At 33.4% G+C, this 22,310-nt stretch overlaps 2 protein-coding genes, 1 long non-coding RNA gene and 1 pseudogene across 10 annotated transcripts; 2 read left to right on the top strand and 2 right to left on the bottom strand.

Moving 5' to 3' along the window:
- Positions 1 to 1,277: 1,277 nt before the first annotated feature.
- Positions 1,278 to 17,117, bottom strand: LOC114419640. 2 transcript variants are annotated; one of them, XR_003668270.1, is made up of 5 exons: positions 16,999 to 17,117; positions 16,616 to 16,700; positions 15,721 to 15,774; positions 1,816 to 2,062; positions 1,278 to 1,412 (listed from the first exon to the last, which is right to left on the bottom strand). It is a non-coding gene; the product is annotated as an uncharacterized LOC114419640 (long non-coding RNA). The 2 variants fall into 2 exon arrangements; XR_003668269.1 differs by lacking the exon at positions 1,278 to 1,412 and having other exon boundaries at positions 1,689 to 2,062.
- On the top strand, positions 6,584 to 14,598 carry LOC114419637. Of its 6 annotated transcripts, none has more exons than XM_028385368.1 (8): positions 6,584 to 6,750; positions 6,865 to 6,981; positions 7,777 to 8,170; positions 8,857 to 9,167; positions 9,279 to 9,332; positions 9,629 to 10,116; positions 13,738 to 14,054; positions 14,380 to 14,598. In XM_028385368.1, the coding sequence occupies exons 3-8, from the start codon at positions 7,881 to 7,883 to the stop codon at positions 14,450 to 14,452; spliced, it is 1,533 nt and encodes a 510-aa protein (XP_028241169.1). In that variant the 5' UTR covers positions 6,584 to 6,750; positions 6,865 to 6,981; positions 7,777 to 7,880; the 3' UTR covers positions 14,453 to 14,598. The 6 variants fall into 6 exon arrangements, with proteins under 6 accessions (XP_028241169.1, XP_028241168.1, XP_028241170.1 ...); XM_028385367.1 differs by having other exon boundaries at positions 6,865 to 6,993; XM_028385369.1 differs by lacking the exon at positions 6,865 to 6,981 and having other exon boundaries at positions 9,629 to 10,113.
- Positions 10,728 to 12,133, bottom strand: LOC114419639 (annotated as a pseudogene).
- A 2,905-nt stretch (positions 17,118 to 20,022) lies between the features above and the next one.
- Positions 20,023 to 21,955, top strand: LOC114419636. 2 transcript variants are annotated; one of them, XM_028385364.1, is made up of 2 exons: positions 20,023 to 20,333; positions 21,143 to 21,955. In XM_028385364.1, the coding sequence occupies exons 1-2, from the start codon at positions 20,107 to 20,109 to the stop codon at positions 21,693 to 21,695; spliced, it is 780 nt and encodes a 259-aa protein (XP_028241165.1). In that variant the 5' UTR covers positions 20,023 to 20,106; the 3' UTR covers positions 21,696 to 21,955. The 2 variants fall into 2 exon arrangements, with proteins under 2 accessions (XP_028241165.1, XP_028241166.1); XM_028385365.1 differs by having other exon boundaries at positions 20,033 to 20,333; positions 21,149 to 21,935.
- The last annotated feature ends 355 nt before the right edge of the window (positions 21,956 to 22,310 follow it).

The following is a 22,310-nucleotide window of genomic DNA, read 5'->3' as shown; positions in this document are numbered from 1 at the left end:
ATTGATTTTAAATGTACACATTGGACTACTGCTTTGGTCATTATAATATTACTAATGTAATTACAAATTAACTGATAAATAAACAATACTACTATTCTATAAACAAATTTGCAGCCGAGACTCCTACTATTTGCAGAATATAACTTGATACGGATACAACTCTGAATTTTTGGTTTGCCTTTCTATCAATATGAATTAACCACAACAATACATCATGCATTTTCGATTTCGCCCATGACATTTCATTATTTTCTTTCTTTGCCATTCTTTCTTCAAAGTTGTCGTAAGCATTGCTTTAAACACTCCCTTTTATTGCGATTTTGACACGCGACACATTTGTTGGTTTTTAGGCCATTTTGGCCTTTGCGTAATTTGTTGACATGTGTCAGAGTTGTTTACTCATGGCAGTGAGAGAGCCAGATTTTTTCCTCTCTCTCTCTTCATCTCTATAAGAGGTTCTGAAAACGTGTTGCATATTTCCTCTCTCTTCTCATCTTCGTGGTAAGCGGGAAAATAAAAAAGGAACTAAAAACAAAGTTCGAAAAACAATAAGAAAAAATAACTATTAATTAAGAAGAAAACTGCATTTTAATCTATGTCTTGGTCAACTTTCTCTCCCATATTCATTTTGTTTTCTATTATTTGCTAATGTGATAAACAGGAAAAACAACAACGAAGCATACAAAACACATGATTGTCAATAAAATGCAACAGTTAAATAGAAGCAAATTTGGAAAATGCATGCAAGAAAACCTAGAAAAATATTAAAGGATTTGTTACTTCTACATTGATTTTTTATAAATTATCTATGCATTTGAATATCTATTTTTTCAACAACCATAATGAAATTGAAGCACATATTGTTTCAAGTTTGGGAAAAATACTGGATGAAAATGAAGTTCATGCAAAAAGTTTCAGGATGACAAGAGATAGATTGGCAAGTAGTCAAGTGCATGGCCATAGTTGACAAAGTTAGAATTTTGAAAACCTTGAAAGATTGACATGTGTTTTGCTTTTTGTTCCCAAAATTATTTTATCTTTCCATTTCTTTCCCTCGTGGAGCCTGGAAATTTCCTGAGCCTTCTCCCTTGTTTAGACCGCAAACATGCAACTGGACGAGAAATTAGAGTTGGGACTAAATGTCCAATTCATTTTATGTTGTCTGCCAACAAATAATTTAAAGACATGTAGTTAAATTAAAATTACTTTATCTAACTTAATTAGCATGCTTGAAAGTATATGAGTAGAATAAAAATTTGCAACTTAAAAAATGGGTATAAAAAAACGTTATCGTAGTTCTCTTCAAAGCAATTCAAAATTTTTACCTCTCTCACATTGACTTAAACACTGCCCTCTTCTTTCCTGATGTTCTTGCAATTTCCTTTGAATTATTGACGTAAATTTTTTGGGTCCTATCATCACAACATAAAAGGGCCTTCAACTAGATTCTATATAATAATAATAATAATAATAATAATAATAATAATAATAATAATAATAATAATAATAATAATAACAATGATAAAATATAATACATTATTTTCTACTTTTATCCATTTATTCACCCCAAAAGTACTTCCTTTTTTAAATAAAAAATCCTACGAATCATGTGAGATTATTATTATTATTATTATTATTATGATTATTATTATTATTATTATTATTAATAGTTTTCATTTTTTGTGGTATTGTTTGTTATTTGATTATTCATAAACCCAAGGTGCCCAAAGTTGTAAGGCTGCAGCTTCTATTTGTGATAGCATATTCAATAGAATCTTGCCCATTTCTGGTGACATTAATGTAAGTCAATAATACCTAGGAGTTTGACACGTGGCACATTTGTTGGTCTTTTGGTCATTTTGCCCTTACTTCATTTGTTGACACGTACATTTTGCCCTTGCTTCATTTGTTGACACGTGCCACAGAGAGATCGAGATTTTTCCTCAGCCTTCATCTTTTCTTTACATTATCGACACAGTGTGGGAGGGTTCCAAAAGTGATGGGCATTCTACTGTGCGTGTTGCATTTTCACCTTCAGCACCACCACCATTGTAACTGTAGCCTGCATAAAGGAAGAAGCAAAAAGAATAAAAGGAAAAGATGAGAACATTAAGGGAAATTTTTTTGCAAAATAACACATTTATTCTTCAACACCGCCCTGTGAATCCTATTATTGGAATCCTTGCATGGCTAAAGCGTCGTAACCTGCAGCCCTACCATTGTTACTGTAGCCCTTTTTAATGTTGTCATGGCAAGAATTAACACTGATATTTCTTTTTTAATTTTTTCTTTGATGTCATGCATATTTACTTCGTTATTATTATTATTATTATTGTACCACATGCACTAATATTTCCTATCTCTTAATTTTTTCCCCTATTATGGATGTTTATTATTATTATTATTATTATTATAAATTATGCAGGCTGTAGTTAAAGGCACGTTCTTAATTTAATAATGGCCATTGAATTTTTTAAACAATACAAACCATTTTGCATTCTAACATGTCAACCTTTTTGTGACGTTCACCAATAAAAAAATCCACAGTTCCAAAACCTGTTGAGTTACCGCAAGTTAAATCCCTGCAAAAGCCACCGATTAATCTTCTACATCCACTACTTCACACCACCAAAACATAGTACTTTAACCTGCACCCTCCACTTCAGGTTTACCGAAACCAGTCTTTCGCACACCCCATCACCATGAATTCGTATTCATCAACTGCCTCCAACAAGGTGAGTATAAACCGAATACTCACAAATTATGTTTATTCATCTCATTATTTTTTCCTTGCTTTTGATTCCATCTTTCATTCATACCCCACATCAAAATTGCTCATCTTGTCGTCAGTTTTTGCCATTTTCCCGCTTGGAATTTAGGACAGACGTATTTGTGGTTTCTAGGTTTGCATGCATCGTTGTCTATGCACAGTGACTTGTAAGAATAGTTAGTAAATTTTCTTTCATGTCCTAAATTGTTATTCCATGGACACACTTCTGAATTATATCTCATGCCTGAATAACACCCATTTTTCACGCCTTCTATTTCAGTTCTTTCTAGATGTCATCCTTTCATCACTCTTGATGTTTTCATTTTGGAAACCTGGAACATTGTTTTATTTTCTGTATGTTTTGGCGCTTATGGATGTTTTTCGCTGGTGGTGTCATGTTGTCTTTATTTCTTGCATATTCAAATGGTTATGCTTTACACATAATGTAATATGCATGTTCTGTTTTGACATTTCCCTAATAAAAATAATAAAACCTATTCCAGAAAAAAAAACAACTAATAATCACATCGACATAGTGTTATCTTAGAGATTGGGTAGTGGTGTCATGTTGTCTTTATTTCTTGCATATTCGAATGGTTATGTTTTAGAAACCATGTAATATGCATGTTCTGTTTTGACATTTCCTTGATGAAAATAAGAAAACCTATCCCAGCAAAAATCAATTGATACTCACATTGACATGGTGTGATCTTAGAGCACATACATATATATAATTTATATCTTTGGCCATGTAATTGTTCAATCTATGTCCACATATTGCATATTCAAACTTCTTCCATTTCATCAATGCTAAAATCCATTATCATCACAAATTAGACATTTGGCTGTACTGCTTTTGGTTGGATTTAATTCAGTTATATTAATAACTTACTTGGATACTTTACTTATACCTAATCCTTTGTCCTCTAAATTTAGTTACTTAAGCATGAAGTTTAGTATGGTTCATACTAATTATGTCTTATATGCATTGTCTATTATGTAGTTTTCATGATGCTAATTCAAAATTCTCAAAGCTTCTTCTATGACTTCCATTTTGTACCCTTTTATTTGTCTTATTTTCATCAATTGTATTCAGCTTCCTAGCTGTTTTGATTATTATTAACCTTTGTCCATATATTGCACACTCAAACTTCTTCCATTTCATCAATGCTAAAATTCATTACCATATGCTTTGATCTTTTGCTTCCATGGGTATGCACAAATTAGACATTTGGTTGTACTGCTTTTGCTTTGATTTCATTCAGGTTATTTTCCTACTTGGATATATCTTGCATTTACTTACTTAAGGATGAAGTTTAGTATGGTTCATACTAATGATTTCTTATATGCATTGTCTATTATGTTCTTTTCATTATACTCATTCAAAACTCTGAAAGGTTCTTCCATGACTTCCATTTTGTACCCTTCTATTTGGTTCTGTTGTTTTATTTTGATTAATATTTCACCATCCTAATAGTCACATGTTAAAGAACTTAAACTCAATTAGTATTCAATTTCATCAACAACACAATTAAGGTCTACAAATATTAGTTTTCTTGCCTTCTATTTCATTTTTTTTGCCAAACTCTATCAACTGCTTCCTATTATGTTGTCCCAACCAAATTGATTAATATACATGTTCTCTTCTGTATATTTTAAAACAATGATTTATACCTCTAATTTTAATATTATCAAATCGTGCTCTTTATTTCTTTCCAACATCAACAAACATAACTTCTCTTACTAAGACAGGATACTCAAATGCTAACTTTTGCTTTTTCAAATGGTCTCTCACTGCAGATTAGAAATCCAATTATCGGCCGCCCATTAATATTGCAGTTTAAAGCAGCATTCCATTGTGACAAGGTAAAATAAAATGCCTACTTTTGGATATTGTTTTTGTTTTGTTTAACACTGTCTTCTTCCTTTCAGGACATCATACAAATACCAGCTTTCTACCACCAGCAATGGCAGCCAGACTATTCAGAATTCGTGCAATTTAAATATGATGGGACCACTTATGAAATCCGACAGAGGCAACATAGAGGGAAATGTTACTTTGCTGATGGCTTGACAAGATTCAGGAAAGAATTAGAAATTTATGAGTCCATAACCATAAAATTTCTTGCCTCTGACCACTTCTCCATATTCAACTTGCACTTCACTCCAACAATAGACCAGCAGACATGTGGAAGACCACGCTGCAGCTCAAGGAAATATATCTGGACTCTTGCCATCACTCAATGCATGCTTGATGTCCCCTATCCATTGGTAAAATATTAATCACTATTCATACTATTTATATTAATCTTTAGTTAAATGCTAATCTTTCTTTTTTGCATATAGCAACTTCCGCCCTCTATCACATCATGTCTTATCCACTGTGATCAACACATGACAATTTTGAGAAGGTTTGGACCTCCGCTACAATGGCCTATTGTGGTGATTGACGCTGGAATTGGTGATAAATACGTGGTTCAACCATGGTATCAATTTCTTGAAGAGAGCGATTTCAGCGACGACGATTAAATTTCCTTCTACTATAGACGCACTGAAAAGATCTGGGAGTTAGACGCCAAAAAGATTGGGACAATAGCGACATAGAGTAGATCTTAGTTTTGTCGTTGCATCTATTTTGTTATTTTGCCAAAAACAACTTCTACAATATGCCCAACAATTTTTGTTATATATGTTTGAAACTATAATTTTATTTGTTATGTAGATTTCCTATCACTGTAATTACCTCTATAAAATTTTTTAGTACCAATCTTAACCCTTTTTTTTTTGCCATACCTTTACATCCAAGTTTATCAATGCTAACTCTATTTAAATTTACATATTATCTTTCATTTTATTTCTACTTTGCAAAACAAATAAATATACATGCTAAATAAATTACGAACACCCCTGTGTATGCTAAATAAATTACAGACTAGTTTATTATAAATTAATTTATTGACTCTATCTTTAATAATTTAATATAAAATACTTGTATTGGTTATTATGCATATAATAGTGTTGAATGTTTTTTACATAAATAATATATTAAATGTATTGAAATAAATTTTATTATTATATATATATATATATATATATATATATATATATATATATATATATATTTACCGGTCACTATTATTTTAGATAATTTTTTAATTTTATATTTATTGCATAAGTATTTTTTTCCTTTTTAGAGAATATAAATAACTAACTATGTTTATTTTGATATAAAAAATTAATTTTATAAGCAACTATATTTTAAATATGCATGAAAATGAGAATGATTCGTGAGAATACACGGGTATTTTTTAGTATTTTTATAAATAAAATACTGATATGCAATATTACTTAAATTTTGTTAAATAATAGCATACATATATATTAAACTCTATTTTTAATAGGATATTGTTAAGAACATCGGTTAAGATATTAAAAAATTATAGTAGAAATAATATGAAAATGCAATTAAAAATTATAAGAGAGTGTATTTTCACACATCATAATTTTTTTCTTTTAATTTTCTAAATCCATGTCCTAAGGATGCTAGCTAATATTTTTATTTTCTACTTGATTTTTACTTTTAAAAAAACACTTAAAAATAAATTGAAATCCATTCTCATTGAATTTGAAACTTAAAAATAATAACAATACAAATCTAACATTAATGTAAAGCTAAATATATAAATATAAGCCGAATTAATAAGGCAAGATTGATGATTGATTTAAAAATAAAAATAAAAATAAGTGAAGGGGAACAAGGAGGCAGCAACAATAAGCGTGCAATATTTTATGTTAGGGTAGCACCCGCACGTGTCAAGACAAGGGAACATGAACTTGCAAAGCGGCAACCTGCGCCTTCCTTCCACTCTTCCTAGGTTTATAACGTTAAACTGTTGCTACCCACTCACTCTCACATTGCTCCTCCACGCCGCAAACTTCGCCATTCTCGCTCGCATCTCAACCCTTTTTTCACTCTCTCGGTACTCTCTCTCTCTCTCTCAATTTTTACGCTACGTGTTAGCACATGCACGTGAAGTTTCGTCAATTCAACTTACATTTCCCGACTTTATAGAGTCATTCGGTTAATTTTGCAGTCACGGTGCTGTGCTTGAATGAACTTCTGCTGAACATGTTTAGGTGTTGATGCTTGTGCTTTTGCGTGTCTTTGTGTGCTGCAATTGGCTTGGCGTTGCTCGGTTTCTTGTAATTCGGTGTGCATTGAGGTTAATTATGTGGTTGTGTGTCATGAATGGTGTTTGAGTTTTTAGATTTTGGTATAGAAATAGAATACTGAAATTTGTGATGAATTATTATTTGTGTCATTGGAGTATTTTGCATCCTTGATCATTTTACACTGTTTTGTTGTGAGTGATTTATGCATAGCTTAATAAACTCTAAATTAAACATAGCTTAATAAATTTAGAGTGATTTATACATAGCTTAATTGATCATTTCAAAACATTGGTTAATTAAGCTTAATTGATCCTTGATCATTTTACACTCTATATGTTTTTGTGATAAATAAACATAGCTTAATAAACTCTAAATTTATATCAATTAAGCTATGTTTATTTTTGAAAAGTGAGAGTAATTAACCAATGTTTTGGCACCACTGACTTTGTTTTTGACTTTTGCAATATAATCAAATTTCCCCCCTTTCATTGGTTACTTTGTTCTACGATTGGGTTATATGTACACATATTTTCTGAACTTGAAGTGATACTCTCTGTTATGAGTTATTATTATCAAATTAAATTAATTTGATATACACTTTTTGACTAGAGCTATATGCTTAGGAGACTATGGAGGGGCTAGAGCCATGTAACATACTAATGTATGCAAAATCCTTTGAAATATTGCATTATGTACTCTTTTTTATGTAGTAGAAGTTGCTAGTTTTCTTTTGAGCTATTTACTATTGAATCAATATCAACAATACATCGGAATGAATTGATTTTGTATTTGTTGAATTTACTCATGAACTTCAACATTTTGAATTCGACCAGGAAAACTTTAAATGAAGCCATGTTTTTGAAATACAACCTTATGTCCCTACTTTAAAAGGGTTGCATCCAGGAAGGAGGAGGTTCAACAGAAGGGTTTTAGCAACATGGGTCACTTTGAGAAACCCATCATTAAGGTGGAGCCTTTGGATGAACCAATTAACTCTACAAAAGTTGTTGAGGACACTGAAGTCGACATCATGAGTTGGACAAACAAGGGTGATTTTGCACCGAACAAAGTTGAGGACCCTGATGCAACAGACTATTCAAGCTCGTTTGCTGACACTACGTCTGATGCTGAAAATGGTTATAGATTGAGTGATGCTGAAGTGGAGTCAGAATTCTTGGGTGATAATGGCTTGGCAAACACTTCTGATGGTTCTGCATTTCCTATGAGGTGATTTTTATTCCTAATCAGTAGATTTTACATTCTTTTGCCTGGAAATAGATTAGCTATCAATATCTAATCAAAGAATCCAGGTCTTATGAAATTGTTGATAAGTCATTGAAGTTACAAATAAAATCCATATATGCACTCAAATGTTCACATTAGATAATGGGTGTTTAGCAATTAAAAATCTTAGCTTGTCTGCCCTAGTTTACTGATAATTATTGAAAGAGGTTGAAAAGTATAGAATTTAAAGGTTACAATCTCCAGTTGTATATGGTGTGTTAGTGTCTTGGTTTGATTTTTCAGTAAGAGAGTAGGTTATTTTCCCACATGGCCTCTATGCAACTCCTTAGATACTGCATGCACTTCAATTTATATTATTAAATCCTGACAATTGTTCATCACCTATAGTTCTAGCAGTAACTCTTGATGAAAGAATTTTGGCTCTGCATCTAGTAAAGATTGGTATTGGAAAACCAATCAGCATTGTTTGTGTGGTCTGTCATACTATCAATGTCTTCTTTAGAGGCCATTAATGATCAATCTTTTCTTCCATAAGCTAATCATTAATTGGCAGTGTTACCACTATACTTGGCTAGTTGGTGTTTAGTGGTGAAGCAATGTTCTTGAATATTTTTTCTTTGTTACATTAAACTGTTATTTACTCACATTAATGTCTTGTGTAACTGTAGGAAGAGGAAGTTGACCAATCGTTGGAGGAACTTTATACGACCTCTAATGTGGCGTTGCAAATGGACAGAACTAAGAATTAGGGAAATTGACTCACAAGCATTGAAATATAGTAAAGAGCTTGCAGAATATGACAAGGGAAAACATACAGCACCTGATGAATTTACTTTAGAAGAGTTTGGTTCAAAGTCATTGCCATTTTTGGGTGAACAGCTCAGAAGTAAGGCCAAAAAGAGAAGAAGAAGGAAGAAAGTTGAAGACACAACTGATATTGGATCGTATACATCACGTCATTATATTTTCTCCTATCTTGGTACCACTCATTTATTTTGATACCTGGTTTGCTTATCTTTTCTCATTGTTTACCAACCGCTTGTCCCTGCTTCAGAGAAGTGTGTGACTCTTTCCTTTACTTAAATTGTAGAGAATAAGAAGTCTGATCCTGATGGCTATTTGGCTGATGATTTTGGCAATCCAGGTTAGGAAATTTGCTTTGTAATGATACCCAATGTCTTGCTGCTATAATGTTAAATCAGTGGTTCAGTGGTGCTATTAGCATCTCTTGTATTCTTTTCCCTTGAGAAAAAAGGATTAATAAAACTGTTTTATTCAACTGCATTAGCATTATGTCAGTGGTTTGTGTGTATTGACTTGTCTTTCAATTTCATTGTATTCACTATTCGCAGTTCTAGTCTGCCTTTCATTTGCCTATTAATCACATTTTGACTTGTATCTAAGTCATGACTAATGTTTTTATACTCTCTCTCGGTATAGTGATCACAGAGCCACATGTTGATTCAACAGACAGATTTGACATTGGAGAAGATCAACCTTTGTTGGATTTCAATGAAATCGATGCTTCCTTCCAGAAGATGCTTTGGACAATAGACAATATACATGCTAGGGTCCACAAGCTGAAGACTGATGTTGATGGAATCCTGTCCAAAAATGCTTCAAAGTTTTCTTCATCAGAAAATTTGAGCTTTCTTCTAAATCACGGTGATGTGCAGCAGACTAGCTCTGCTCAAAGTCCTACAATCTCTGCAGGGAATGGAGATACAGTATCTGTTGGGGTTATTTATAATTCAACTCAGGATGGAGCCGACTTTGATATAGGAGATTTTGTTATGCATGATAGTGCTATTTCAAGTTATGGAGAAGGTCCTATGATTCCTGATATAATTGAGAGCACTGTTGGCTTATTGTCTGCTGTTGATGTCACCCTCCATTCGGCCTTGGTTGTTGACCCGTGTGAAGATGTAGTAAGCTTTCTCAAAAGAAGTATTACATAGTTTAAGTTCTTCCTATAATTTCTGCCAATTCCTTTTCAGATGATGCTAGAAAGTGTTTTATGCAATGAAATATAACTTATTTAGATATTTATACTGTTGGATAAAATATGAGAAAAAGTGTTATATAAAATTCAATAAAGACAATCTTCATTTTCGTCTTTTTGTGTCCACAATTCTTTGTTGTTCATCTGGTAAACAACTTTCTGTGATTTCTTTATTTCTCATGGTTCTGATTGGTAAACAACTTTCTGTGATTTCTTTATTTCTCATGGTTCTGATAAATATGGTATTATGCCATATTGCCATCCAACATATAACTGTGCACCAATGCTTTTTGACATTTCTTTTGAAATATTGTTATATTCTGATTTCTTTTTCCAATGAATCTGTATCAAACATCATACCTATTGAAGGTGTTGCATGAGATAATGCTACTGCTAATTCGCTAAACTTGGAAGTTTGATAGGACACAGAAATGGAGCTGCAGAAACTTAGAAAAATAACAGGAGTAGTAAAAGAACAAAAGGGAAATAGTAAGAAGCTTTTCCGATATCCCTCATTCCTATTGCTTTACATTATTTATAATGGAGTCTAAGCACCTAGTGCTGCTACACGATTACGAAACAGAATAACAGAATTAGTGGGGCAGAATTCTGTTATAACAGATTATGTTATTGGTAGTGATAGTGGATTAGACAATAGGGATACGCTGCTGCTAGTTTTACCCACGTGACTGAATGAGGTGAGCTGGTCTCTTGGAGCACCTCCTGGGTCTGCTATTGGTATCATTACCCACTGCTGGAAAATCAACCTTGTCCTCAAGGTTGTAGATGATTGGGACTTCAGTAGGTTCATGAAGAAATTGAGACCATATTTTCCACTCTGGAAAACAGCTATCAATGGCAAAATAGCTAATCCATGTTGCAAACCCCTCATTCAGCCACAAACGTGTCCATTGTATGCAGCTTCCAGCAACTAGCCAGGAAGAAGATACAGGAAAATCTGACTTATAGTCAAAGGTCTTGATTGTAATATGACTAAGAGGCGCAAAATAAACTGATGGGGAAGCCTAAATGTCATCATTGTCATCCTTATCAATGCTAAGACCTAGCTTCCATATCTTGTGAATCCTCAAAGCAAATGTGTTTGGATCATCAAGGCTGAAACCTGAAGTCAAAAGGGCAGACTCAAAGAGAAGCAACACATGGTCCTTCACAGTCTTACCATTCTTGTCAGCTTCAGCCCCCTTCCTCAACTCCTTCATGATACCATCGTCTGGATTGATCTCCATGGTCTTCTTGCTAGACAAGTGGCCACTCATGCTGCTGTTTCTTAGAGCCTGAGCTTTCATGATCCTCTCCATGTTTGCACTCCGTCCATATTCACCATTCACCCAATAGCAAGGAGTGTCAACAATTCTGTCAGAGACAATGACCTTCCCCAATTTGTCTTTCAGAATGTCCTTGATGACTTTGCAGAGCTCATCAAATGACTTCTTCTTCTCCGCTACCTTCTTTTTCTCCTCCCAGTCTCATCATCCAGCTTCAACCCTTGCTTTGTGGCTGAAGCCAATTTCTTGCCATCGTATTCCTTGGGTTGCCGAACTGCATACTCATCAATTGCATCCACCATGAAGAGAACTTCATAGTCGTTCTTCTTGAGTCTCTCCAAGAATGGGGAGGTCGCCACTACCTCCTTGCTCTCTCCTGTGATGTAGTAAATGTCCTTCTGTCGTTGCTCCAGTATGACAAATACTCCTTCAATTCCCAGACTTACACCAACTGCAGGCACTGATCTTGAGCCAAACATCCCTATAAGGTTATCATATCGGCCACTGGCAGCAATTGAACCAGCCTGAGTGTCTCTTTAACAAGCTTTCAGGGGACTTGTCAGTCTTTGTCACCACAGCCAACGTCCTGAGCTCAGTTTTGTCAACACTTTGAGACATCCCGATGGACTCACAAGTAGTAAAATCAACACTAGCAGAGAGAACAGTCAATAAAATACTTGCTTCCGGCTTTATATACTCCATGATCATATCCTTAATCTGATCATAAATATTCTTAGGTTGTCCATGAACTGGAACCTGAATTATACAAGGAAGATCAACCGGATAAAGATCAGGAACACCATTCTTCTTCTCCAACAATGTCAAAGGGTTGTTGGAAATCCCTTTGCCATGGCAAGCAAGCTCTTCTGTGGCAGCAGTGGCAGCACTTATGGCCTGAGAAATGTGTGCTTCATCTATTGAAATGGTCTGGCCATAGAACTCCAAGACAAGCTCTAGGGTTGTAAAAGGGTGATTTCGGAGCCTCATGTCCAAAGGCACCCTAGTGCAAGTACCTTGGCCACGTGGTAGTTTAATAGCAGCCAAAGATTCAAGAACACTGGATTTACTTGAAGATTGATCGCCAATAACATCAATGAAAGGAAGCTGAATCACATGAGAACCATGGAAGACATTTCCTCAGCAGCGAATTTCTTGTCCTCACCCTTGTAATTGACCACAATCATAGGTTTGTCAGCAGGACCAGGGAAAACCTTAGATAGCCATAACTGCCTATCACTCCGAATGGAGGCAGCGGAAAATCTCCTTCCACACAAACGCTTAGCATTGAAGATGGTGTTGATGGGGTTGATGGTGACGTAGTACTTGGCGGCGTCACCGATCAAACGTTCGGTGAAAGCAAAGTAAGATGCCGAGCTTCTATTACGCTGATTAGTGGCGATGATTTCGACATGGTGGTGCTGCCACACCTTGACGCAAGAGTAGGCGGTGCCGGAATTGATTCCGACCATGGGGGGCAGATTCGGCATGGGTGCGTCCGGTGGAGCGAGTGATTTGGGAGAAGATGGAGTTGGTTGGAGAGCAGATAACCAGTCAAGGATGACATCAAGCTTAGCGGCCATCTCCAGAGACTTGGCGGTCATGGTGGAAATGTTCTGGGTGAGGTGGGACAGTGCCTCTTCAAGGCAGTCCATGGTGGTCTCGTGACTGTTGTGAGCGGGCATGGTCGAAGGCAGGGGTTCCAACAGGGAAAACGGCGAAGGGTGGTGAAATGGAAGGGATGGGACCTGTGGGGGGTAGAATAAGTGCAGATGTGGGTGGTGGTGGATGGCTGGGCGGATAGGCTGCCACCGACAGAGGTGGGGATCAGTCATGCTTCCAGCAGGTTACCGGCAGGTCGGACCAATTGATAGGACACAGAAATGGAGCTGCAGAAACTTAGAAAAATAACAGGAATAGTAAAGAACAAAAGGGAAATAGTAAGAAGCTTTTCTGATATCCCTCATTCCTATTGCTTTACATTATTTATAATGGAGTCTAAGCACCTAGTGCTGCTAAACGATAACGAAACAGAATAACAGAATTAGTGGGACAGAATTCTGTTATAACAGATTATGTTATGGGTAGTGATAGTGGATTAGGCAATAGGGATATGCTGCTGCTAGTTTTACCCACGTGACTGAATGAGGTGGGCTGGTCTCTTGAAGCACCTCTTGGGTCTGCTATTGCTATCAAAGTTTGTTATCTATGATGGTGGTTTGTACATATCAGAAAATATTCACATTTGACATTTATGGTTGCAGATGGTGGACAATGTCTTGATACATGAGGTAGCTGAAACAGATGAGCACACCTTTAAAAGTGCAAGTCAGTATCCTGTGGAGAGGCTTCAGGATGTGGAGAGAGGTGAAGGGGAAGAAGAAAGTCTGAATCCTGTTCCTATCCCCATGTCAGATATTCATACGGCAACAACAAACCCTGCAGTGTCTCAAGAGCAATCAACTCTGAAGTCCTGTATGTATAGAGATGGGAACATTCTCAAGAACAAAAGAAAACGCGGGGAGCGCAAAGCGTGTTCAGGCAGCTGGAACAAGAAATGCTCGGGGGAATCTGAGAACCAGTGAGTTAGACTTCTCAACAGAAGTGACTACATAATTTATAGCTTGTTTTTTCTCCCTCATAACTTGTGACAGACGTTGTTATACTTTAAAGGTTATAGTGAATAACTATTATAGAATCGTTTCTGATGAGGAACTAGTTTCATTCTGATTTTCAGATTTTATACTTCACACCCATTTTCAATTTGGGTTTGGATGTGAGAACACTCTTTTCCAATTTGATTAGTATATGAAAAGAAAATTCTATTCAATTTTTACATGTACATTTGTTTTTTATTTGATTGAAGGGTAGCCTTGGTGTAACGATCAGAGTTGTTGTGTAACTAGGTCACATTTGAGTTGTGGTGGAATCAGCTTCCTGCAAATGCAAGGTGTAAGGCTACCTGCAATAAACTCATAATGAGTGAGACTGGCCTTTTTCTTTTAAGAAATTATTACATGGTTTCGTACCACCATGATCTTGGTCAGTATTTATGTAACACAAGTTGATTCTTTTTTAATTCTTTAGTGCAAATTGAAAAATTAGGTCACATTTTAGTTGTGGAATCAGCATCTTACAAATGCAAGGTTTAAGGCTACCTGCAATAAACTCATAATATGAGCGAGATTTACCCCTTTTTTTTTTTTTTTAGAAATTATTATATAATCTTATACCACCATGTTTTACGTAACTCATCACCAAGTTTTATTGATTATTTCTTGTAAACTGAAAAATTCAGTCGTCATATGAAAATTGATTAATTTTTATGACACATAATCAAATTTTATTAATTTTTTCGTAAACTGAAAATTTTAGTTATATATCATATTAAAATTAGTAAGGAATATGACATTATTAAGACCATGTAATAATCTATCCTTTCCTAGACTCTCATGGGGGAGCTTTATGGCACCAAGTTGTCCTTTTTTCTTTTCTTTGTATATAATTTGATTCACACTATTTGCTGCTGTTATAATAATGTCAGCTAAATTATAGCACTGACAAATGTAGGGAACAAACCGAAAAAGAATCACATTTAATGACTTACGTGACAATGGTTTTCTATTATTATTTAACTCCGATATTTCCAGAAACTTGATATCAACCCCAAGAAAACTTCATATTAAACTGAAAATGAGTCTCATATAAAACCCACAAATATATTTTTAATGTATTCCTATCTTAACAAGTGTTCATGCTAGTGCCTCTATTTTTTGAAGGGAACTAATTTATTGTTTTTTTATTTTTAAAAAATAAAAATAGAGTTGATTGGTCTTAAATGTCCTTGTCCTTCAGATACTCCTGCAGTGAGCGTGGGGCTAACTATTGGTTTGATGAGGGATCAGAATGAATGAGAATAAGAGATAATGACTTCTAAAAAACAAACCAGAGATTGCACGTGAATATGCCATGCACGCATCATGATATATTTTCAGTGCTCGCCAACTAATCCATTTGATTTTATTTTTGCATGATCAAGTTGTCGGATTCTATAATAATACTCTCCCATATGCCTGGCCTCGTTAAATTTAGATCCTTATACTATTACACACTTCATTAATGAATGTTTTTATTTTGGTTCGGCTCAATATTTCCATGGCTATGGAAGTTCAATTTATAGAAAACAGAAACTCAATGAAGCAATTTTATTCACACACTCAAAAAAGAAAAGGAGTGAAAGAACTTACTAGGACAGCTTCCGTTTATATATCTTTACCCAGTTGTAATATCTTTCACAGTCCCTGCTTTAATTGGAAAATTTTGATAAGCACTTAGACTAATGGACACAATTTTCATCAACGGGATAAAATTAAAATATATTAGAAAAATATACATCCCATTTCGGGTGGAAGAAGAGAGGAATAGGAAGGAAAAAAAGGTTGTGGGAGAAAGTGATAGATGTAATAAGAACCCAAGCAAATGAAGTAAAAATGTGATAAAAGATAAAATAAATGTATGTTTATAATTACAGTTTAATAGGTACACAATGTGAGTGTAAATTTTTTTTCATCACCGACTATAAATTGTGGTTAATATGATCTCTAAGATAGTCATTACAAATATTAATAATATGTTGTCTATAATTAAATGATAATATAAAAATATTTTATACTATCTAAATATTTATCTTATTTTCTCTTATAATAATTTAAATATATATTTTATTATTAATTTGGGAAGAGAATTTATAATTCAAAAGCTTCTTCAGTATCTTGAATTTGTGATAGTTTCTAAAAGCGTTAATCTTCACCAGAACTAATCAAAAGATCAAGACTTTTTTTTTTTTGGTGCTAATCAAGAGTAGACTTGTAAAGTAATGTAAATGATAAGAAAGCAGAGAAAAGTACAAAATTAAGAGAATACAGAAATGTAAATGAAAACAAAAAAGGCAATAAGATAAGGAAAATACAGAATTTTTGCCACTCTAGCACTCTTTCACACACACAAACAGGAGAAAATTTCTCATGTTTCTCTTTTTCTTTTATTTTTTAATTAATTGAAACTAGTTTGATATATAGTCACTAGACCTTAAATTCCGTAAAGTTAGCAAATTAAAGGACCCCAAAGGGGTAGACACCATACCGCAGTAGTAGCATTAGCATCTCTTTGTGCTTTTGATTGGAAGACCTTCGTTCCAATCCAAAGTGAACAAAATGATTTCCATGGTCTACAATGTATAAAAAAGCAAAAGATGACTGAAAGTCTGAAAACCTCTTCTTCTTTTTGACACAATAAATAATAATAAAAAAATAATGTTTAGGTTATAGGCTAATTAAATGGTTTGAATCTGGTGGTTAATTTGGTACTCTTTGGGAAAGCCCTTGTTGTTAATTAACTTGGTATGGAATTCTTAAGGAAGGATAGAAAAAATTGAGACCAGCCTTGATGGATTTAATATCTCAGCATATGCACTCAAGATGCAAAATATAATCAGTTTCTTAAGAAATTGCATGTTTATAATTTACCTTGTAACTTAATCTTTATTGAATGACAATTGCCAAGATGCCAACCAACATCTCCAATCATAATGTCTTTCTCTCTTTGTTGCAGCTTTTTGGAGTTTGGGGATAGACATACGTAGCACCACAACACCTTTAGCAAAATTGTAATATTTTAATGCATCAAGTGGCAAAATAATTGTAACCATATTGGGTTTTATAATTTTTTTAACTTGACGTGCATAACTCTTCATTATGTATTAATTGAATATGGCTTCACTATGAGTACTCTTATTTAAGAAACCATTTGGAGTTCTTCTTCTTTGGTTTTAATTTCTTAAAAGAAAAAAATGGAGGTAACTAGTTGCTTTAAATTCAAAGAGTAATATATAATACTTGCACATATTTTATTCTAACATTCCTTGTGGGGTTTAAGGTACATTCCATCATTAAAAACATTGTCTATTATCAAATGACTTGCATGAGTGTTTGTGAGTTTGGCTGTGCAAGTATCATTTCTATCTTCAAATCGTGTGTGAAAGGGTATTAACTGTAGCATGAGTCAAGAATTAATAACACCGATTTTTTGGCCAAGCAGAGAAAATAATTCCTTTCTTCGAACGTCCCCATTATCATCATAAACAGAAAGGTACAGGAGCTTGTGTAATAATTGCACAACAAAAGTTCACAGTTATTAGAATTTAATCGGTCCTTATGTGTATGCATGACACGGAGCGTTTTCAAATGGTGATGTCCACATGAAAGGAAATTATAGCTCCTTTTCTAGATATACTTTGAATTTGAAGAAATATGATAGTGATAGGAGTAGGATATATAAAATTGTTGAGGCAAGGAATTAATTGCAAATACGTGTAGCTCCAAAATTCCGTGTAATTTGATGGACCTTTCCGTTGACCCTCGAGAAAGGAGTTAAAGAGATTCATGGGAGAAATATGATTTTAATTTTTGGGATCACAACTTTGAATCAAGAGCCAAATTATATAATCCTCCTATTGGTTACTCAAATATTAAACATAAATCATCTCAAATTGATGGAATTTGATAACATGAGATTTAGGTCTGTAAGGTATTTGGTATGGATAAGAAATTTATTATGAGTGCAAAAAATTGCAACCTTCTTATTATCTATGAAGTATCTTTTATAATTTTTATCAATACATTTTACTAATTTGTGTCCTTTTTAAAACTTGTTTTATTAGCAAATCACCAATATATGTATCCATTGTCAAATACTGTAGTATGTATCCTATGTACTATAATATTTTAAATTTAAGTAAAGTTTAAAAAATATAAACCAGAATAAAAATATTTAAATTATAACAGAAATGTGCTTAATTAAGTTCAATATCGAGTATAAAATATAAGTAGCTTAAATTTAAGGAAAAGGGGAATTTTTTAATATATATATATATATATATATATATATATATATATATATATATAATATAATTTAAGAGTTCAAATAATTGAGATTTTTTGTGTATACAAGAAGTTAAAATTTGAGATGAGAAAATATAAAATATTAAAATTAATTTAAGTTGAGATTACGAGGGTAAAAAAAATAAGAAATATTGACATGAAAGGAAAATCGAAAACAAATAATAGTTTATTTTTTAGATATAAAACAAATATTAAATAATGATGACTGACAATTGTTATAAAGAAAAATAGAGTATTATAAAAAATGTACTTATGTGTATACAATGAAAATTTAAATTTATAATATAAGAGTTAATGGTATATAAAAATGCCATTTTTTTATTATAATAATGATAACTTTCTTGAGGTATGTTTTTTTTAAGTTAAATTACTATTCCTCTAATTTATTTTTTAGCTTGGATTTCGTCCTCTAATTTTTTGGAATTTAATTTAGTCTTCTAATTTTTAAAATCGATTCAATTTGATCCTACCATTTAAATTGAGCCAACGCAGTTAAAAAATTACACTTTGTATATGTTTAAAAACACTTAGTGATGATTTTAAATCACTATAAAATACACATTTAAATGATAGGATCAAATTTAGATGACATAATCACTCAAATTAATTTAGATGGTGAAACTGAATTGAACTTATTTTAAAATGAGAGGAATAAAATCAAATCAATTTTAAAAATTAGATGATTAAATTGAACTCGGAAAAAAAATAAAAAACCAAATTCAGCGTTAAAAATAAATTAGAGGGAAAAAAAATAATTTTACCCTTTTTTTAATCTATGCCATTGCCCGAAATATTAAACTGACAGAACAATCCCGAATCGATTAGTGGGTTGACTTAATTTATCAACCCATTTGCAAGAAGAGATCCATTAATTTTATAAATCCTGGCATTGAATCTCAACATGTTAGAATAATGAGTGATGCCAGCGAGGGAGATAATACGTGAAAGCCATACAACAAATTCTGTACAATTAAACTATCTCTCAAGCGTGTGCAAGATCCCATGACACTTCAATGAGTTTAATTTTAATACACTAACTTATTGTGATCTTAGAAAACATTTTAAATATGACTTAATTATTATCAAAGTAAATAATTTTTATTAAGAAAATTTAACTCAATTAATTAAACATCACGTATATCTAATTACTTATGATACATATATTTGATTTCTATGAATAAAAAAAAGTCATTTTTTAATTACACACCATAATTCATTACAGTATAAAAAACCTTTACACTATTAATATACTTCAATTAAATTCTTAACATGGAATTGAATAACCTTAAATAATTACTTGTGTTAGTAAATTTAGGGCCACTTATCATTACCCTAATTATATTATATGAAGAATGAGTTGAGAGTTTGTTATTGTAGGCAAGTGAACAGAGTTGAGGTTTAGCAGCCCATAATTTTTCTGCCATAAAGGCAGGCCAAGCATGTCTTACACCAATTAATTGCCTCTGTGATCTCCTCTTCCTAGCAATCATATAAGATTAGGGGGCAAAATATGATTAAGGCTCCAGAAAGTAATGAATTTAATAAGGGTCATTCTTCTTTCCTTTTTGAAGAGCTAGGGGGCCACCTTGGTAATTACATTAAAAGTAGTAACATTTTTACTTTGCTTTGGAATTTCAAAATCTTTTTCTCTCTCACTCAAAATCAGAAGGCATCATGGCAGCCAAAGCAAAAGAAAGGGGTTGGCTTAGAATAAAGAATGGGAGAAAAGGAAAGAAGCACGTTGCCAACCCCATCTTAGTAGATTCACACACTTCAGAAGCAAAAGCCTCTTCTTCTTCACTCTCTACACAAATGAAAATACTTTGCTCTCTTCCTCCAACTCTCTCATACTTTCAGTTTTCTTTGTTCATGCAAGATCCAAAGAACAATTCAAACAGAAGGTATGTTATATTATGTATGCTCACTCACTTTAGCTCCCTTCTTATTTTCCTATACCTTTTCCTCTCCATCACACTTGAACACACACCCATGTTGAGAATTTAATTATCTATGTACTTTAGCTTTCTGTCATCATATACATATATATTGCATACTATATTATATTTGCTTACTAATAAATGTTTCTATAAATGTATGATCATCTATAAGCTTGAGGTTGTATTGTTTTTTGTATTTATTTTTTGTTTAGTTAGTTGTGGAGAAAAATGAAAATGCTCAACATTATTCCTCTAAGGCCTAAAACTTAACTTAACCCTTGTCCCGGATTAGTCAAAAAAATGGGGTGCACCGGCTCATCATTTTAATAATTTTTTTATTGGTTCAACCTTGTGTAGACCAAGTTTAACCTCTGCAAATTATAGTCTTTCAACCTTAATGTTGTTATGAATTTGACCAACCCCAAAGGAAAACATCATTCATGCCAAGGTAGGAAAGTCAAATTCTCTGGCTGACCGGCTTTTTAGCTTTTTTCAATAGTGAGCCTAAATTTGGAAAATTCCCAGTTAGTTAGTGGGCATAGGCAAAGTTTAGATTAACTTTCTTACAAGGCCCTAAACTTGACCCTCTCCCCAAATTTTCTTAAGGTTGAGAAAGAGCAAATAAATTCAATATTATGTTCCACTTGCACAGTTGCTTCTTCTGCATGCCATTTTGGAAAAAAAATAAAAATGTATGTAGTGAAGGGTATGAATCAAGCAGCTGCAGCTGCACCATCTCAGGAACTCGTGCATGACATTCACTTCATTTCAAGTTGCAGGAAGCCATGGTACCAAAGAGCAATTGAGGTGACTAACCTATGGAAAAGTGTATCAAAATCTACAGAAATTCCAACACCTAATTCAACTTTATGGAAGAGATCATCAATGCCAAAATCCCCTCACGTACCTACTACACCAAGTCCTAACAACAAGAACAAGCTAAGAAAATGTGCCTCTCTAAAGGTTGCATCATCCTTCACAAGGGTTTGTCTTTGTGCACCAATCTATTCCTACAATGAGATTTTGAGAGCTGAGGTGCCACCTAGAAGAAGCAATAGTTATCCAAGATCAAAGCCATTGCAAAATGAACATGAAAGAACAAATAGTGCTAGGCTTAGCACTGAGGGAAGGAGAGTATTCAGGGGCAAATCATTGACTGATGATGTTCTAATGAGGAGGTTTGTGATTGAGGAAGAGGCAATGATGCAAATTAGAAGAAGAAATCAAATGGAAGTTATTAGGAATAGGACTATGATGAGGAGAAAAAAGCTTGGGCCTAGTCCTCTTAGTAGAATGGTTATGGCAAATGATATTGGACAAGTTTAATTGAGTGGTCCAATTTCTGTAGTTGTCCAGTCCAGTTGGGGAATTTTTATTCTCCATCAACGTCTCACCTGTCCCTTTTCTTTTCTCTTTGGCCTTAATTTCATTCACTGAACTTTTTCACCTTGTGTGACAAGTTTCTACTACTGGGGTTGTCTTATAATTGCAACAAATATTTAGTTTTATATGACCCAATTTTAAGTGGGTTTGAATTAATGATATTGCTATGTATAGCTCAGATCAGAATCACAACTTTCATTTCATTTCTATATTCAATCCCATGGATTTAGGTAGGAAAATTCTTTTCTTAATCAAAGTGCTTGTTTGAACTTTGAATTAATTTATTTTAGGCTGAAAGAGAACTTTTTAAAATAAAAAACACTATTTTCATAAAAGAAATCAAACGTATACCGAATCTTAACTTCTCAAATCAACAAACGCAGCCAACTAACTGCTAAGTGTAGAGTCCTTAATTTGCTTATAAGACACTCTAAAAACGTAATTCATGAATGACTAAAACTTGTAGAGCAAGGATAGTGGTTATCATTTGTATCTGAAAGGCCAAGTTAGGTTGTTTTGTGACTACTAATGTGACTCTGATACCCACGCATGCTTCAT

The sequence above is a fragment of the Glycine soja genome, chromosome 7 (genome assembly GCF_004193775.1).
Source record: "Glycine soja cultivar W05 chromosome 7, ASM419377v2, whole genome shotgun sequence".
NCBI lineage: Eukaryota > Viridiplantae > Streptophyta > Magnoliopsida > Fabales > Fabaceae > Glycine > Glycine soja.
Note: the sequence above shows the minus strand (reverse complement) of the source record. Positions and strands in the feature narration are given on the sequence as shown.

Coding starts and splice junctions, on each gene's coding strand:
- LOC114419637 (XM_028385366.1), top strand. CDS start 7,881: ATGGGTCACTTTGAGAAACCCATCATTAAGGTGGAGCCTTTGGATGAA. Junction 9,333..9,628: donor TGATGATTTTGGCAATCCAG/GTTAGGAAATTT, acceptor CTCTCGGTATAG/TGATCACAGAGCCACATGTT. Junction 10,117..13,737: donor TTGACCCGTGTGAAGATGTA/GTAAGCTTTCTC, acceptor TTATGGTTGCAG/ATGGTGGACAATGTCTTGAT.
- LOC114419636 (XM_028385364.1), top strand. CDS start 20,107: ATGGCAGCCAAAGCAAAAGAAAGGGGTTGGCTTAGAATAAAGAATGGG. Junction 20,334..21,142: donor AAGAACAATTCAAACAGAAG/GTATGTTATATT, acceptor CTTCATTTCAAG/TTGCAGGAAGCCATGGTACC.